Below are 18,564 nucleotides of genomic sequence, written 5' to 3' on the forward strand. Positions count from 1 at the left end.
CACACACACCAGTCATCTGTCGGTTTGAAAAGATCAAAACACCAAAAAAGACAGTCAAAAGGGGTTTCCAAGTGCCAGGAGCAATTCACACACACTGACACACACACATGCACGCGTGTACACACCCGGTGCCAGGAGCAAGGTGCTGTAGGGATGCTGGTGCTCCCTAGGTAGTTGTCTTATCTGATTATGGTAACGATGTCGAGAATAGTGGAGGAAAAGGTAGCCTGGGGGAGGGAGGGACTGAGAGTGGAGAGGAGATGGGGGAAAGTGAGGGAGGTGGCTCAGTGTTGTTAAGTGATGGTTACGACGTCAGTTTACAGTGGGATTCACTTTCCTGTACATTTCTGTAGAATTTATGGCTAATCGGTAGCTCTCCATGTACGTAGAAAATTACCTCTACTACTGCTGTGGATGAAGACGGGATCGGTCCTACTGGTGTTACAGTGGCTGATGATCTGTGTGTAATTAACATATTTAACAACACTTGTTCTCTCTGTGGGTGTTTTTTTTTTTAAATCTCAAGTGCTTCACAGTACTGTGATTGCATGAGGGCAGCATTGGGCATTGACATCTTGAATTGAGTGGTTGCCGTAGGGAAAATAATGAGCTGCACAAAGTCTGTACATCCTATCCAGAGCCTCTTCACATTAAGACGAAGAGTAGGTGAGATATTCATAACACACCCACATCAGAAACACCACACCTAGCGTTGTGGTGCGGGCCAGGGCAAATGGGAGGCTACATCAAGACTGCAAATTTGCTGGCTGTTATCGCCAGTTTACCGCCATGAAACTAGAGGCTCTTGTTAGTGTCATTTCACCTGATTTACTATTACGTGACTAATCCGATGTAGATGCTATACTGTTGAGAGGAGCAGGCTTGCTTTTGCAGTGTCAGTGAGCTAATAAGCAAGGAAGAAAATCAATGACTAAGGCTTTATTCACACCAGATCCGGCGGTGTGGGACGAAAACACAAGTCCTCCCATTCATTTTGAATGGGGGCAGTGCGTATGGGCTGCCGTTGCGGCGGCCGCAGGGGGTAGAAAAGTAGAAAGAGAATCAATCAGCAGTGGCCAATCATATATCTGGCGATCCAAAGCTGTACAACCAAGCAACAACCTCCGGTGCTGCGTAGTGAAGCCAATGCAGAAGTGCCAAAAATTGCAGTTCTTCAAATGGCCACTTGAGGCTGGCTCCAAAAGGGAGTCAATCCCCATAGACCCCCATGTTAAAATGCCCGACTTTACAGCAGAAATATACATGTTTACAGCCTGGTACAAAAAACGGCCTTGGTCTCTATAGCTAATATCCCTGTACATGACAATTGTACAGAGGGTGAATTTTTATATAACTTGCTTGATTATATTAAGGCTTAAAGTTAGGCATAATTGAGAGCGCGGACGCTTTGACAGGTGTGTGCCATCTCAGGTTGCTAGCTGCTAGCTGTCTCCTCTGCTACGTCACCCGGGCCCAACTCAGCTCCACCGATGATCCACCTCTTTGCCCATTTTTGGATTAGCTGTGACTGTCGTCACCCACTTTGAGCCTCACAACCTCTCTTCAGAAACCTATGGGTGACATCACAGACAGAGATTACGTCCATATGTTATACTGTCTTTGTGTACAACCGAGCCATGAGGGAACAAAAGACGTTAATCGTCATGCAGTCAATGGGCCATTAAGTGAATCTACCACAATGCCGCACAACCCTGTGGCAAATCGCCGCAAAGCCTGATCTGGTGTGAATGCAGCCTGACAGTTACAGAGAGACAGAAATAGAAGTTATGTTATTTGTACATCATTGGGTCTCATTGTTTACATTGTCTTGTCACCTAATCAACACGGCATTTATTATAGTATTACAATAATTGTTGTGGTTCTGGTTTGGGGAGGGCAAGAGAGCAATAGTGGAGACACTAAAGTGGGAGGGCAGGGACAAAATGTTTTCAGTGCTGGCTCTAAATATTTTTTTTAATCAACTTGAGGATATTTGCTTTTTATGTGTGCCTCTTTATTTTAATGTCTTGCACTTTGTGCAGTTGTATTATTATTATTATAGTGAAAGGGGAAGAAACAGAAAAAATATATAAAAAGCTTAGAGTTGAAGATGTACTGTAAGTCAGGGAGTTAGGGGAAATCTAGAAGACGGTTTCAGTGTAAAGAGAAGTAAAGAAAGTGGCAAAAAGAAATGGCAAAAGATGGAAAGAAGAGAAAGGAAGGGAGTTTGCGATTTAAATAGCTTTGGAGTACTATCTTTTGGAGTACCAGTGATTGACTGTGTGCCTGGAGGACCCCCAGAGGGGTCCGTCTGTTAGTGCCTGAGCAAATCAGCATTATCGGATGAGGCAGTGTCAGGGACAACCAGTCACACCGGTCCCATCACGACCCAACGCAGCAGCATGAATGTTTAACACTCATGCGTACGCACACGTACATGCACTTTTTTTCTTTCTCTTACCATTAAACACACCAACTAGTGATGTACGCACTGCCTCCGCATACACACAGCACCACACACACACTTACACAGAGAAACGGCTGGTTGCGTCTGTCTTTCTTACCTGTTGCTAAAAACAGAGAAAGGAGTGGAGAAACAGAATTGTTAAGAAAAGATGAAAAAAAGAGGGTAAGTGGGTTAGTGTCTGAGTGTCATAGTGAGTTAAGGTCAAGTCAAGATTACACAGACACACACATTCATCTATATATTTATTGGAGGGAGTTGTTCCTATCTAATCTACAATTTGTTCTCTAGACCCTGACAGCTCATCTGCTTCACTACTCTGCTCTCAGACAGTTTGGCTGCTAAAACTTCTCCTGAATGCCATAATAAGCTTAATGAATGTTTTCACGCACAATTACATTGGAAGGCTCTGGCCTGTGTGTATGTCTGTATAAGGACTGGTCTCGTCTTGGCAGAAGGCAACTAATTTGCACCGACTGATCCAATACCACCACCACAGTCTTTCCATCTTTTTCTTTCTTTCATTTTTGCATAGATGTATGTGCCTCATTGCCCCACTCTATCTGAGACTGGGTTTGTCTTTCTTTCTCTTCCTTCTCCTCTGTCAGTAAAAAATTGGAAGAAGAAGAAATATTGGAGGAAGGTAAATGTATTGATAACACGGCGCTGATACCCGAAAATTCACTAAATAGGTTTTATTTCTGTAAAAAAAGCAAAACGATGATGGGGGCGGTGGGTACGTAATGTAATTAGTGTGTCATCGACCACCGTATACCACCGGTAACACCGACTATCGCGGCAAGAGTAATCGTGACAACCCTAATATTGTATTATTGTATACAATATAAATATTGTAACCCTATACTGTTTGCACACATGCAGACTCACTGCACACCGTCTCATATACTTGTCCCGATGCTGTTCTCTCTGTCCCACCTGGAGTGACAGAGACAGATTGTGAGACAGACTGAAAGTTAATGTGTGTTGTGCTGGTGCATGTGCATACACTGTGTGCATATGTATGGCGGCACTTTTTGTGCATGTTTCTGTGGGCTCTGTGTGTGTTTGCGTGCATGCCTGTGCACTAAATGCAGTAAATTTATGTGTGTGTGTTTGTGGTTGTGTGCATGTGTGTGAAGGTGAGGCAAGGTTGTTATGTAGGGGTGAAGCGGACGCCTCTATGGTAGCCCTCTGCCCGCTGGCACAGAAGGCGAAAGGGCACGAGACTGGCATCAATTACATACTGAGAGAGAGGGAGAGAAAGGTGTGTGTGTGTGTGTGTGTGTGTGTGTGGGTGATGAGGTTTTCTGTCCTAAAATTAATTTCTTTATTTATTTTACATCAGTGTTTTATGCCAGTGTGCAGTCTGGTCCAGCTTAATAGTGAGAGCAAGGCACTAACACGGCCAGGGTTAGGGGTTTCATTCCCACTGGAGTTGTGAGATATGAGTGCTAAAAATGTATGCGGCAAGGGTGCTGCAAGGTGCTTTGGATAAAAGGATCCACCAAAGAGCATATGATAAGTTAACCTGCTCTTTCTAGAAATATCCCTGCTAAAGTAGAAGTTCCATGGCATAGGTTAGTAACCCTATTAAGAGCAAAATAAATTCAAGAAAAGACCAGAATGTTATAAAAAGAAGATGCTCAACAGTGAATATCAAACTAATGCTCTTGCCTGGAGGCATAGTTCTGCACTGACCTGAAACTGAGACCGGAACCCTCTTAACTCTGTCTTTAAGACCAGACCTGACTGAACCCGACTGGTACTTCCAAATTTAGACTCAAACCCAACCTGACATCTGATGCAATGCTTTTGCTTTGTTTTATTCTTTCTTCCCGCTACGCATTTACTGTATATCTACTGACAACATATTACATACATGGAAGCAAACTGTTGGAACAGAGATAAGGATGCAATGATCTGATCTCTACTCCACTGTACACTGATACGGACATTTTTAAACGGATTGGATATCAGGCCATGTTGTGTCCGCATTAGTTTCAGTAAAATTCTGTGTTTCCACTAACAGTTACATTACTTCAATCATGTCATTACTTTACGTTAAATGATTTCCGTCGCAGTGAGGAATACAGATTTTAAGTGTTGGGAAACAAAAAGCGATGGTATTGGATTGGTACACGGAATCGGCAGAAACCCAAAGTTGAGGTGTCATAATAGGAAGTCGGAGAGAAAATGTCGGATTGGTACTTCCTTTGATTCAGAGTGTGATTCCTTAGTAAGGGAGAATTTTCTTAATGAATTACTTTTGAAAATATCCAAACCTGACCAGAGCCTGAAACTACAAGGAACAACATGACCCAAAACCTGATACTTTGTCAGGACCTGTCGGGTAGCAGAAGATCTAATAGCCTTTTTCCATACACTTGGGCTGGATTGGCTTAACTTGGCTTGACTCGGTTTGACTCGGCGAGTCAGCCCAGCACGGCGGGGATTTGCATCTCCATTACAACAGGGCTACCCGTTTTGAGGGTGTGTGTAACCATGGCTGACTAGTTGTCAAAGGAGTGGTTGTAAAACGGTGGCTAAACCATAGAATAAACACATTTAATTTCCTATATTCTTCACACTAAAAGTCTCCCGCTATTTGTGTTATTTAAAAGTTTCTATTATGAAAGAGCAAAATCAGGAAATGTTGGGTTTTCATCAGCAATAACTTGTACAGCTGAAAGTGAAATGGTAAAATAAAGCAGATATCTGAAAGTACAAACGGACGCAGGAGAGAAACTAAAGTTCAAACCACAGCGATTAGAAGCTACAAAGCTGAACACAGAGCTTTTAAAAACCTCTTTCTCTCTGGTGCCCTGCACCGCAACCCGCCTTGGAGGCGGGTCGGGCCGGAGAAGGTCCATCTCATGCGAGGCTCGGCACAACTTGGCACACTAAAACTGGTAATGGAAATTCAAATCAGCACGGCATGGTTTGACTCGATGCGGCCAAAAGTGCCATCGGAAAAGCCCTTGATCCTTGTTACTAAGTCTTATTTCTCTCCTCTTGCAGCGTGATACTGTATGAGCTCCTCCTTCCTTGTATGCTCTCATGGATGTCTCTGGTTTGTTAAATGGGACCCCTCTTTGCTTTCTGCTCAGAAAGAAAAAGTCTCAGAGACTTATGGTCTTTATTAAAAGGTTGGTGTGTCACCTTATAAAGGTCCCCTCGCTGTCTTTTTCTGTCTTTATCTTTTGTCTCTGCTTTTTTTCTTGAAGATGATTTTGTCTCTCTCTCTTTTTCTCTCTCTGCCTCATCTATCTCTCATTCTCTCCCCCCCTCCACCTTCTTTGTCCTTCCCTCTTTCCCTCTCATTCTCCTTTCACACACACACTCCCTCTCTCCCCCTCTCCATCTCCCTGGGGACAATTTTCTTTTCTTAAATAAACTGTCATGGCTAGTGTTAAAATATGGGCCTTACACGGGGTGAGCGCGGCAAGGCAAAGGCATGGGGCCCTGGGCTGGTATAAAACATGGATAATATGCTGTGAGAGGTAATTGTATCTTTTAGCGCTGAGATGAGTAGAACAAATGTGTCTCCTCTCCATCTTCTCTCTCTCTCTCTCTCTCTTTATTCCCTTTCCTCCTCTCCTCCTCTTCCTATCTCTTTCTTTACACACTGCAGCCGTGCTAATATGATAGAGAGAATATTGGCTGTACATCAGAGCTGCTAACAGTTCATAGTGGGTAAGGGCAAGTATATAGGGGGGAGAGGAGTAAAGGAGGGGGGGAGAGGCTCGAAGGGTGAATAACAAGGAGAGAGATAACAGTACAGAGAGAGAGAGAGAGAGTGAGAGAAAGAGAGAGGGAAAGGTGACAATATGCCTGGGGATGCAAAAGTGTAGAGCTGGGGATGCATGAAGTCACATTACACTTTTTGATTTCACTCACTTTGCTTCGTATTTGGAGGACAGGAGGAATATCCAGCAAGCTGGTTCCCAAAATCATCTTAAGGTTCAGATAATCTTTGTCCGATTGTAAGTCTGTCAAGCTGAGATCATCTTAACCTTAAGATGATTTTGGAAAAGTGGGCCTGGATCTGTCTTTGAGTTCAAGTACATTTTATACAAACACGCTTGACCAAAAGAATTTATTATCTTATCTTGTTTCAGTAAAACACTTGTATAAGTTAGTTAGCTAATTAGATGGCTGTGCAGTTTGCTCAGTTTAGCTATTGATAGTCAGGTTTTGATGAAGTGAGCTGATAGGAGCTTTTGCATCTGCAGAATGACATCATTGCCTATTATGCCCACATTTGTTGCAGAGTCAGCGATTTCAATTGCACCAATGGTAATGTAAATATATAACTTCCATTATAGGAATGTGCAAGAACTGTTTGCGCCATTGTTTTTTTCTCCTTTTCCTTTTTTCTTCAGCTTCTTTTCATCTCCCGGTCCCAACTTTACTTTTTCCCATCTATTCCTTTAGCATGATACTATTATTGAAATGATTTAGTTCCATGTAACCTCCTTATCTCCTCTAGAATTTAAAATGACCTAGGTATTACTTTAACTAACATTGATTCTGTTTTTTAAATGACTCAAGCTCATTACTGAATCATTTAAAGATCCTGAACCCTGTTAAAACCCAAATTGTTTTTAATAACACTGATTATTAAATAATATTCTAAAAAGACAGCTTTGTGAGGAGTAAAAAACATTAATTGACCGTGGATTCTACTCCATTTAGCCTCTTACATTTCTCTTTCCTTCCCTTCTCTCTCTTTGCCTAGTGCCTTATTGCCTTTTCAATCTTTATTCAATGTCTTCTTGCATTTCTTTCATTTGACAGTTGATAGTTGAGATAGACAGGAAATAGAAGGAGAGAGAGAGAGAGAGAACCTAGATCAAACGGGGGACGTTGTGGTTATGTGTTATGCATCTTAACCACTTGGTCACCAGGACACCTTCTTTTTGAATTTTTAATACATACACTGCTTCATTCTTCCCCCCAATATATATGTTCTAATTCTTCCTCATTGTAATTTCTCCCTCTTTAGAGTCTTGCTCAATGATGTCAAGAACAATCTTGCGACATCACCTATATCTTGCTCCCCTTGTATACTTTCCAAAATAACTCTCTTTCCCATGTATCCTGCTTTTCTTCTTTCACCAAACTCTTCACTCCAACCTCCCTCCATCATGTCTCTCTTACTTTTTCTTTCTTCCTTCCTTTCTCACTCTTTTTCTGACTCTCTCCCCTCCAATGACAGCTTCACTGGCTGTGGAATGAGGTGCGTTATCAGTGAGTGGCATGTCAGTCACAGGGCAACACATCCAGAGGAGAGCGGCTGCGTGGAGGGAGTTTGGTGAGGCGGGATGCGTGGGGGCAGAGGCAGGGAGTCAGGGATTAGAGGAGGTTAAAAGGAGAGGAAGAGATAGGTGAGGAAGAGCAGACAAGCATGAGAGGAGCAACAAGAGAGGGGAAGGTCTTAGTAAAAGAAAACAAAAGATGGCTGGGCAGAGTTCAAGAGAGGAGCGATAGAAGATTTACTGTAGAGAGAGGATGTTGGAGAACAGGAACTAAGAATCGGGGGTTTTAGAGCAAAGGGAGTTAGAGGAGAAGATGAATGTGATGAAAAGTTAAGTACATTTTTACTGCACAAGTTTGAATGAATGTACATGTATGTATACCACTTACTGCACCTTCTAGATGTTGACAGTTGTTCACTTTGGATGGGTGGGAAGGATGAGTTCATTCTTGTTTTTATTCTCTCACTTTTGTTTTTGTGGTTGTTTCTTTGTGTGTTTCGTCTGTTTTTGGTTCCCATGTTCACCTTAAAAGAAAAAGAGGGAACTGCCAACAGAAGAGGGAGATGTAAATTCCTTATATGTGTTCTTGTCATTTGTCAATAAAAATATAATCTTAAGAGTAGAGCAAAGGAGCTGATCAGAAGAAGGTGGGCTGGGTGGATGAGAAAAATATGGGTGACAAGGAAATAGTATCATCTGTGAGAAAGGTCAAAAAGGAACAGTGCAGTGTGTGTAAACTGGTGTTTTGCATTCACTCACATACACACAAACACATACTGTATAAAACATTAAGCTCCTGCATAGAGCCTTGTACTGCTTTAGCACCTAATAGACTAATCGGACAGCAGTAAAATATGTATCTAGAATTGGTTTCCAGTATTAGTCATCCTTAAGGTCCCTCTCATCTACTTTGACCTCAGACTGTCACCGGCAGCTAAGATACTCCTTCTCCACATACAGATGAAATGTGTCTGCACCATGTCAGATTTTTGCGTAACACCTGGCTGTTTAGAATAATGAGAGGTAGTCGGGTGAATTTCTGTGTGTTGTGGTTGATGAATTGAAAAGCTTTAATCTGGTCTGCAACTGCAGTATTACAGCTGTCTATCTGAAACGCCCCTACATTTTTATTACGGCAACAAAAACTAAATTTTAGAGTGAATAACGGCTTACAGTCTGCTGCAACCAAATGTGAGTTTTATGTGTATATGAAAGCAATATGCTTGCATACATTGCTGAGCATTTAACAATCAAATGACACAGATCTGCATCTTGTGTTTTGATTGGACAATAGTAAAGTCATTGATAAATAATATTACTATCAGATACAGATGTTAGCTCCTCAATTTTCCTTACATACCTGAAAACTATGCTGGCAAATCTGTCATGTTCTCAGTGTGGTAAATTGAGCGATTGGATCAAGTTCATGGAAAATGACCCAGGTCATATGGAAGTGTTGCTGCAGCCCATAGACACCTAATTCCTCTCCCTACCTATCCTTGAGGTACACCATTCGTAGCTATACCTATGAAAAGTAATGCACTGTAATTAGGGAAGAGGACGGGTGGAAAAAACACCAGACTTTTGCCCAGGAGACAGGTGTACCCCGTGTGAAATCAGAAAACAACGTTGATTTACTTGTCATATAACTTCCGTATTTAAGATAACGCCACTTCCGGTGTTATTTTAACCCAAACCACGATCTTTTCCTAAACTTAACCAATTATTTTTGTTGCCTAAACCTAACCAAATTGTTTCCTGTGAAGCCGGAAGTTTATTTTGAAAAGACTGTATGCATGTAATGAGCGGAAATTGACTCATATGTCATGTGTTGCTGGATATTTGCAGGAAAACTTACAAAAAATTAATAACTTTTCATGAGATCATATGACCCTTTGTATGGATATGTTGAACTGTCCTACATTTTAAAAGAAAAGGTTGATCTAAGTAGGCCATCAGACACAAGTTGTTCTTAATGAAGTATTCTAGCCTGTGATGTATACAAGATTTCAAAACAAACTTTTCCTCTTTACTTTTACAGAGCAATACATTTTTAATCTACAAGATAGAGGCAGCGGTTTATTTTTGTTCGATGGTGGTTACAAAAGTAAATGTTCTATATTATACTGTTATATTTTAGAATTTATTATTGATTCAATATTATATGACTGGAACGGGAAACTTGGGCTAATTTTATTCATATTTTCTCCACCTCCTCTTACTTTTGTGGCCCACAGCTACAAAGTGAGCTTAGAAGAAACACTGCTGTCCACACTGTGTACTGAGCCATGGCTTGGCAGGAGTGTGAAAATCGAGAAGAGCTTTAGTCAAAATGCCAGTCTACAGATCACTAAAAGCTTTCCACTCAGGGTTTCCCTGGGCTTTTAGAGAGGCTTAGGTGGTAACATTGCCAGTGGGTTGGGTTGTGCACAGGGAAAGGGTGCTTGAAACTCCCTAAGAGCACAGAAACCATTGAAGGAAATTGTTTAATAAGGAAAGGATAATAATGAAACTTTCCTCAGAAGAAGAGAGATACAATATTTCATGGTATATCATTTTATAGCCACATTTAAAAAAACAAAAAACACATTTCTATACTCCTTTTTGGTGATGATGCCGTACACTGACAATTATACAGCCATCAGTTTGGTCACAGAAAAGTCCCAAAATAACTGTAGCTAAAATATTATAAAATGTGGAACAATTTAATGTAAAACTGCGCTTAATGTCCGTTATTAGAGTTGTGACTTTGCAGGAATGTTGCAGGAGAAAACCACATGCAACCAGGCCAGGTACTAATGGAGCCATGAATAGTGGCAGAGACCACAGGTGGTGCAGAGGTTAGATTCAATATCCAAGCTGTCCCAGGATTGAACCCTGCTGAACCCATCTCTCCTTCCATTTTCTGCTTCAATCTTAATGGGACAGAGAGTTTGAGTTTGCAGGAAAGAAGAGCAAAGCAGCAGAAACAAATATATCTCAGAGCAATAATGAACAAGTATGTATGAAATGAATGTCCACCTGTAGCTTAGGTTTGCATGATTATGGAAAATATCCCAGTTATTTTTTCAGATATTGCGATCACAATTGTTAAAGGAACATTTAACTGTAGCTTCGGTGTTATTGGTGCACTTTGCACAATGAAAGATTATTATTGGGAATCGAACTAAAATGGAAGGAGTCTCTGTATGTCTGTCTGTCCTTCGATTTTCTTGACAACCGTTCATGCAGTCGGGGACTTATTAGTAGTGTATTGTATTGTTTTTGAGAGGGGACCCCTATCAACTGTTACACCGTCGAACGGCATCCTCGGTACAAATCCCTCTCCATTGCTCATTAGGGTGAGCTGTGGCTCAGAGGTAGAGAGGGTGTTCCACCAATCGGAAGGTCAGCAGTTCGATCACCAGCTCCTCCACGTCAACATGTCCTTGGGCAATCGGTGTGTAAATGAGTATTTAGGCTAGATGGGCAGGCACCTGATGGGCAGATTGGCACCTTGCATGGCAGCCTCTGCCATCAGTGTATGAATGTGTGTGTGTGTGTGAATGGGTGAATGTAGACATGTAGTTTAAAGCGCTTTGAGTGGTAAGGCGGTATATACTGTATATGCAAGTCCATTTATCATTTACAATATTAACTGTTAAACCACTGAACGGTTTAACAGTCTTTGTCAGTCTCCGTCTTTGTTCATGTGAGCTTTTGCACCCATATGACGCGTATATTAACTGCAGTTAGTGGGCTCTATTGTAGGGTTAGTATTATCTGAAAATGCATGCAGTGACGGTACCGTAAAGTGCTTTAGTTAAAAGACCTCAAAAAATACATATCCTCAGTATAAAGGGAAGAGGATAGGTATAGTTTAAAGTAGTAATTTTCTTTCCTCTGGACTTAGTGGACACAGTCCAAATGAGACTAGTTATCAACACTAAAGAACTCTTTTTCCTTTTTTCCCCTCTGTTCTTAAAAGAGCTCTGAAGTTACACTGGCTAAAAGAGACAAAGGGAGGTAGAGGAAAGGAGGAGGTAAAAATACAGATGGATGGGGAAAGGGAAAAACAGAGGGAAAGTGTTTGTGAAAGCTAACAAAGGGGAGTTGGCTGCGTTTCAAAAGGGCGCGTGGCGGCTAAGGAGGATGAAGCGCTTCAGGATTCATTTACATCAGGCCTGACAACCGCCTCACATCTCCCCAAGAGCCACACAGCTCCGGCTTAGAGATTCCTAAAGAGGGCCCTTCTTCTAGCTCCCTCTCTTACACCCGCTCTCTGACTTCTCTTTTTCTCCCTCCTGTCTCTTTTTTTCCCCTTCCTTTTTTCCACTCTTATTCTCTCCTGCGCTCTCTCTTCGGCTCTCATGCGCTTGCTAGTCTTCAATCAGCCATCATGAAAGTGTCTGTCTGGGCGTCTTAACTATCCTCTGAGAGGCAGACACTTGTCTGGGCCTGCCTTCATCCCCTAAAGGCGTTTTTTGACTTGGACTTATTTCCCTCCTCACACCTTTTCAACTTCCCTAAAGAGCTGACAACAAGTGAGAGCGACAGGGCAAGATAAACATGAGGGAAAGAGACAGGACGGGAGATGAGAGGGGGAAGTCGTCGACTGAGAGGGAAGAGAAAGTAAAGATGGTTATGAAAAATAGGGAGAGAGAGGGAGCGGATGAAAACGAGGTGAGGGAACTCAAAAACTGAAAAAAAAGGTGAAGAAATCAAATGACCTCGTGGGGAGGAGAAAGGACAAAGCAAGCAGGACCAGAGCTGAAGAGAGAAAGATGAAGAAGGAGAGGGGGACTCTAGTAAGACAGGGAGAGTCACGTTTATCAGTGGTCCCACAGTGTGTTTCCCAAAAACAGGATTTGGAGATGGGGTAAAGGGAGAGAGTAGGACAGGGCACATTAAAGTTTTTTTGGGGGAGGGTGGGGGGGAGAGCCCCTCTTATGGAAGTATCTTTCTTTTCTCCTGGGTTTGATGTGAAGGGGAGCTGCTCCTGCTTTGACGATGTTGTCTGCCGTGCAGTTTTTAATATTCATGCAGCAGATCGGGAAAGGAGAGAGGAAAGGAGTGGAGAGGAGATTTTTGGTCAAACAGAAAGCTAATTTGCGGCTGAGGCAGTTTAGCCTGAGGCTCTTTCTGCTACTGGGGAAATGAGCTGGAAGATTAGCCGTATGTATAATTCACACACACATGGTCACACTCACACACATGCATAGATATGCAAAAACACACCAGTGGCGCGTGCGTACACTTTTGTAGATAGATGCCCATATGCGCACACACTGAGCAGCTGCCACTCTCTCTCTGAGACGTTGTGTGTTACAGCAGTAACCTGCTGCTGGGCCTTTACTGATGCATCTGCCCCTCAGGCCGCTCCCTTACATGTAGGATCCACTGTGGTGCTCGGAGACTGTTAATGGTAGCCAGTGATGCTTTATGTAAATGCTGATTTATTAAGTGATCATCTTTCAGCTTTTCCCTCCCCAAACCTGGTATACAGTTTACATAGATGCTGTTATAAAAAATCAACAAAGTTTTTTTTAATAAAATCAAATCACACTTTGTGACTGCTCAGGCCTTCCTCATCCTAATCAAATGTTCATGCTTCTCTGAAAAAGGGAAACAAAGTGATGTATTGTATATTGTATTTCATTTTGATTGGTTGACACATTCTATCATTCACAATGTGATGATGCTTTTTGATTTGCTCCTTCAGAAAATGTTGACTGTTCACTGCAAAGCCTGAGTTCAAGCTGGTCAACACAGTCTTGTGTCTCACTCTGACTGATTTTTAGGTCCATGACAGACGTGTGAGTCTATTCCTGGATGGGCTTGAGGAGGATGGGACGCCATTTGACACACAACCTCTGACCTCCAGGCTCTCTGATATCAGCGAGGATGGTGCTATGTGGGTGGGACTCAGCTCCAACGGTAAAGATGACTGTCTTTTGTTGTTGTTATGTTTTTGACATGTGATAAGTTACATTGTTAGGGGTAGCTTTAGCTCAGTGGGTTGAGTGGGTTGTCATTTAACCACAGGGTTGGTAGTTTGATCCCTGTCTCCTCCTGTCTGCATGTCGTAGTGTCGTTGAGCGAGACACTGAACCCCAAGTTGCTCCCCGGGCGCTTTACAGCAGCCCACTGCTCCAAATGCTTAAGATGGGTTAAATGCAGTGGTCAAATTTCATGTACTGTATTTACCTGTATGACGATTCTAATGAAATTTAAGTTTTAAGTTTGTTTTAGGGATGCATTAGATTCAGATTCCTCAGATGCTCAATGCTCAGATTCCTAAATGCTACTTCATTAAAATATCTTCTAAACGTATCAAAATTATAAAACAGTAAAAAAAAAAAAAAGAGGAACAATTTAGTTCTAAATTAATTTAAAATGTAAATCCGTTCCAGTTACTGCCAGCCCAGTAATCAACGAGAATCAGTTATCAATGTTTAAAAATGTATAAAACTGCAGCAGAAAACTCAAATAGCAAGGGAGGACGTTTGTTTTTCAGACTTGAAATCAGTCCCTTCCTCCTTCAGAAGAACCACCGTCCCGAAGAACCCGTTTTTCCTCCAAGTGGAGAAAAATTACCTGGTAGTTTATCTTGTCTGTATATCTAAATATGGTGTCAATGACTACTCCACCTTTATCCTCCTCCCAGCCTTTATCCCCCTTCAACTACACATCTGTGATTGATTGGCGGTGCCTGGGAGCCGTCTCAGAGTCAATAGGAGAGAAATTGAGAGAAAAATGATATCCGTTCATCTCCAGAGTGATAAACGAGTGTTTTTCTTCTCGTTTATCAGGCATTGATCCCTAGTTCACGGCAGGTAGCATCTGATCAGCTGGAGATCACATCAGTGGTTGGGATCAATGCAAGTGATTGGCTTGAGGGGGAGAGAGACTGTGTGTGTGTGTGTGTGTGTGTGTGTGTGGTTGTTGAACCTGGGGCTGTGTCTGGAATTCTGATCAGTGGATTGATTATGTGAATGCTGATCAGATGTATTGATTAACAACTATGTCTGTTTTTGGAGGGGACCCTTCTAACTGAAAACTGTGTGTCTGATAAGTACAGCGAGAAGTTGTCAAGAGCAGAGCTTTAAATATCAACCACATTTTTAAAGTGGCCGATAAGGATGGCATGATCGGTTGTATTGAGAGTGGTAATAACAGATCATTAGGAACTTCTGAGAGAGCTGATTGGGTGTGGTTGAGATTTTTCAAATCATGCTAGAGTTCAGATGGTCACAAATTTGTGACAATATGGGACCTTAAGATTTTCATGAAATCAAACAAAAAGATATGATACTATTTATGGTCAGTGTTTTTTCAGCGATAGCCATTCAATGTATTTGCATTCTGGAATTACTTCTCTACTTACTAATTATAAATGTTACTGGTGGAGTAAAAGTTGCCTTCACACGCACAAGGGATTCACAGGAAACGATGCAGCATGTAATCCAGCGATTGTAGTTTTATCTCATTGATATCAGCCTCACTGATTCCTCTTTACTCTCTCGCAGCCACGTCAGAGCTGTTATGTTACTGCTAATGCAAACCAAACATTTCCTACTGCTGCTTCACATTAAAAGCACGAGGTGGCTTTTATTGTGAAGCAGTCTCAAGAAACACAATGTGTTAGTCAGCGAAGTTAAAGCTATTGTTGAAAAATGAGTCTCCAAAACAAGACATTGTAATTTACTTAAATTTTTTTAAAGCGGATCAGTTCTAATTATTGCAGGGAGTAATGAAGCAAGTAGAAAAACAGAGTTGCAGGCAATAGGATACATACCTCTAACTTCTCAGTGAGAAAACAACTCTTGTTGTATGCAAAAGTACCTGGCCAGTGTGCAGCATGAAATTAGATTGCTGTTGCTCATGGGACGATGGACAAAGGCCAATAAAAGACCATTAAAAAATGTGAGTTTGTTTGGTCACACTGTAAACAGATGCACCAGTTGCTCCATTGTTATCTCTGTATTGTAAAGTGCTTTCGATGGAAGCACCATATACTGTACTGTACATTTTCCATTTCTGACAAACTAGGAGTTTGCTGTTGCCACCAGTAACCACGGGTCTCACCAGTGAAGGACAGAGAGAAAAAAATGAGACAAAAATCACACTGTCGCCTGTATTAACTGTCATCAGTTCTAACAACACTAAAACACAGAAGAGGAAACTGAGAGCGATGGATGACAGAAAGTGAAACACAGAGAGAGAAGACAGAGACCTACACAGAGAAGAAAGAATTAAGGCTTATACCTTGCATCATCCCAGTAACAATAGGGAGAGTGCTTTTCAGAGGAAGGCATAATCCCATTTCCACACGCTAAAGAAATCCTGAGCCAAAGCCTAAGGCTGCACAACCACACACTGTTCGAACACACTTACATCCCATAACACTCTCTCTCTGTTTGACACACACATACACCCCTTCAACACACACACGCTCACACTGTAGTTGGGCCAAACATGGCAAAGTCTCTCTCAAATGCAAATACACACACACATGCACACTCACTCATACATTTTCTAAAGTTAAGGATGCTTTTTTTTTTTTTTTGAATACACACAGTAAAGCCTCTAACACACACTCACACACACTCTCACAGACAAAGCTAGACATGGCAGCGTTTCTGTCGATGCTCAGAGACGTTATCCGTCTTCTAAGAGTTGTTGTCAAACTAGATAGAAGTTTGTTGGACACTAAAAGACTCCGGCTCTGTTTGGACCAGCACCATCGTCTGTGTGGGTCTCTTTATGTTCTGTCCAACATTGTCACGTATGTATGGTTGTGTGTGGAGATGAGTTGGGGGCTTGCCTGTGTTCATTTATGTGTTTGATGGTGTTTCTTGTGTGCAGTCCAGTATCCACATGTGTGTCTGGACATTGTGCCCATACTGTATGTTTGAGATATTCCTGTGTATGTTTGCTTGAGACTTTAGTATCTTGGCATATTTGATATATGTGGCATCTCTTGTCCAACATATTTGCATTTATCTCTTTGCAGATCCTTTTTTCTCATCATCAGCCATCAGACAGCTTTGTCAGAGTTCTCTCCTTCTGTTTTCCTGCTAAAATATGTGTTGTCACTTGTTAGACTCGTATATTTAGAAAATATGTAATTAATTGATTAGTAGACACCTTTAACAGTTTTGATTTTTCAAGAAAAATGCACCAAATGTGCAAGTTCCAGTCTCTCCAATCTGGAGACGTCCTACGTTCTATATGATATAATAACATCGTCTGGGTGAATATTCAATTCTGATTGGCTGCAGGGTAAAGTAGTTCCAGTAAAACTGTCAGTTCGCCGTTCTGAATTAATGTGCAGGCTACAAAAAACATCGTTAGTCCTTCAGTGCCTCATCCTCTGAACACCACAGGGTGGCGACTCTAACACACGAGTTGCTATCGTCTCACATCCCATTCACTATTTGACTCGCTAACGTTACTTCAGACTGCGACTGACAGTAACATTACACATGGCCTCTGATTTGTTCGAGATATCTTGATATTGATTTGGGGGACACCGTACGCAATGTTGTTGACTTTGAATCTTGCTGGCATAACATTAGCTATATGCTAGCGTTGGGCTAATTTAAGATTTCTTGAAAATGATGTCATGGCTGGATAGCTGGCTAGTCTTGTTGTTAAACATACTGTCATTTGATATTTGCTGTTTTTCAACCATACTATGCAATGCTATTGACTTGGAATCTTTACTAGCATAAGGTTGTCATTTTGGCCTGTAACTGAGCCAAAGGGTTCTATAAGCTGAGCGGACTAGAAATATCTCCTGTTACCAAGTCATAGCTGAGGTTCGTCCTATTTACTGGAGTAAATAAAAACCTTTTGGGACGGTAATGATTGTTCCAGGTGTTAGCAAACCCCTCAGGTGTTGGCAGGGAAATGGATCTATGGCTTGTGAAAACCTTTGGATTTTGGTTGCAAAACACATGAGAGCATAAATTAATGCTCTTAATTTTCTTTTTTCTTTGGCAAGTGACCATGGTATTAGCAGGATAATGCCTGATGAGGTGTCCATTATCATGATGATGGACACCTTGTCGGGCATTATCCCTTAAGTTACGTTGACCAGACGTCAATACAATAATCGGTTCAGTTAAAAACAGCGAGGAAACACTTCAATAAGTAAACCCTGTGAAGCACAGGGTTTGGGTAATACTTGGTTATCCCTAGACAGACCTGTTTTGGCCCTGGCCTCAAACCAAGCTAATGAATTTGTCCCTATAAGCCCTTCTGCTCTCCAGTGGAAGCAAATGTAGACTGTGGCCGATCCTGTTTGGCTTTGTATCATGAACTTGGCCATTATAAGCAGCTGTGGGCAGCCTCACTTAGCTGCTATCAAGAAACTGATAAGATAATCTACTAAACACTGTGAAATCCTCTCACTCACTGCCTTCAGTACAAACCCATTATCACCTTCTTTATGTTCTTTTCTCCTCTCTTTTCATCTCTCCAGGGTCTAATCAGTTCATTGGGTGGATGCAGGACTTTAGATTTTATCCTGCTACTCTTACCAACAGGTGAGTTGGATAGAGTAAGGCAACGAGACAGGTAATGAGCAGCTATGGGGAGAGAAAGAACGATGAATCAAAGAAGGACCAAAGGAAATGAGTATTGTGAAAGAAAAGGTTAGAGGTGAAGGAATGTAACCGTGATTGACACTGGAAAAGGAGGGGAATTGGTAGCTATAGATGGATTGAATAAAGTGAGGAAGGGATAGAAATGAGGAGAAATAGACAGAGATACTTTATAGATTAAAGACAACAAGGGAAGAGGAGCCGTATGGAGCGATAAAGGGAAAGACAGTCAGAGGAAAGAAGGGGAAGGCTA

The 18,564-nt window shown here is 41.8% G+C and overlaps 1 protein-coding gene across 1 annotated transcript in view; it reads left to right on the forward strand.

The window, feature by feature from the left end:
* ush2a (Usher syndrome 2A (autosomal recessive, mild)) overlaps positions 1 to 18,564 on the forward strand; it is a 230,542-nt gene that overhangs the window by 9,782 nt on the left and 202,196 nt on the right. The window contains exons 6-7 of the mRNA XM_074625260.1: positions 13,503 to 13,638; positions 18,191 to 18,254. Of these exons, the coding sequence (XP_074481361.1) occupies positions 13,503 to 13,638; positions 18,191 to 18,254 (200 nt within the window). The remainder of the gene's footprint in view (positions 1 to 13,502; positions 13,639 to 18,190; positions 18,255 to 18,564) is intronic.

The sequence above is a fragment of the Sebastes fasciatus genome, chromosome 2 (assembly GCF_043250625.1).
Source record: "Sebastes fasciatus isolate fSebFas1 chromosome 2, fSebFas1.pri, whole genome shotgun sequence".
Taxonomy (NCBI): Eukaryota; Metazoa; Chordata; class Actinopteri; order Perciformes; family Sebastidae; genus Sebastes; species Sebastes fasciatus.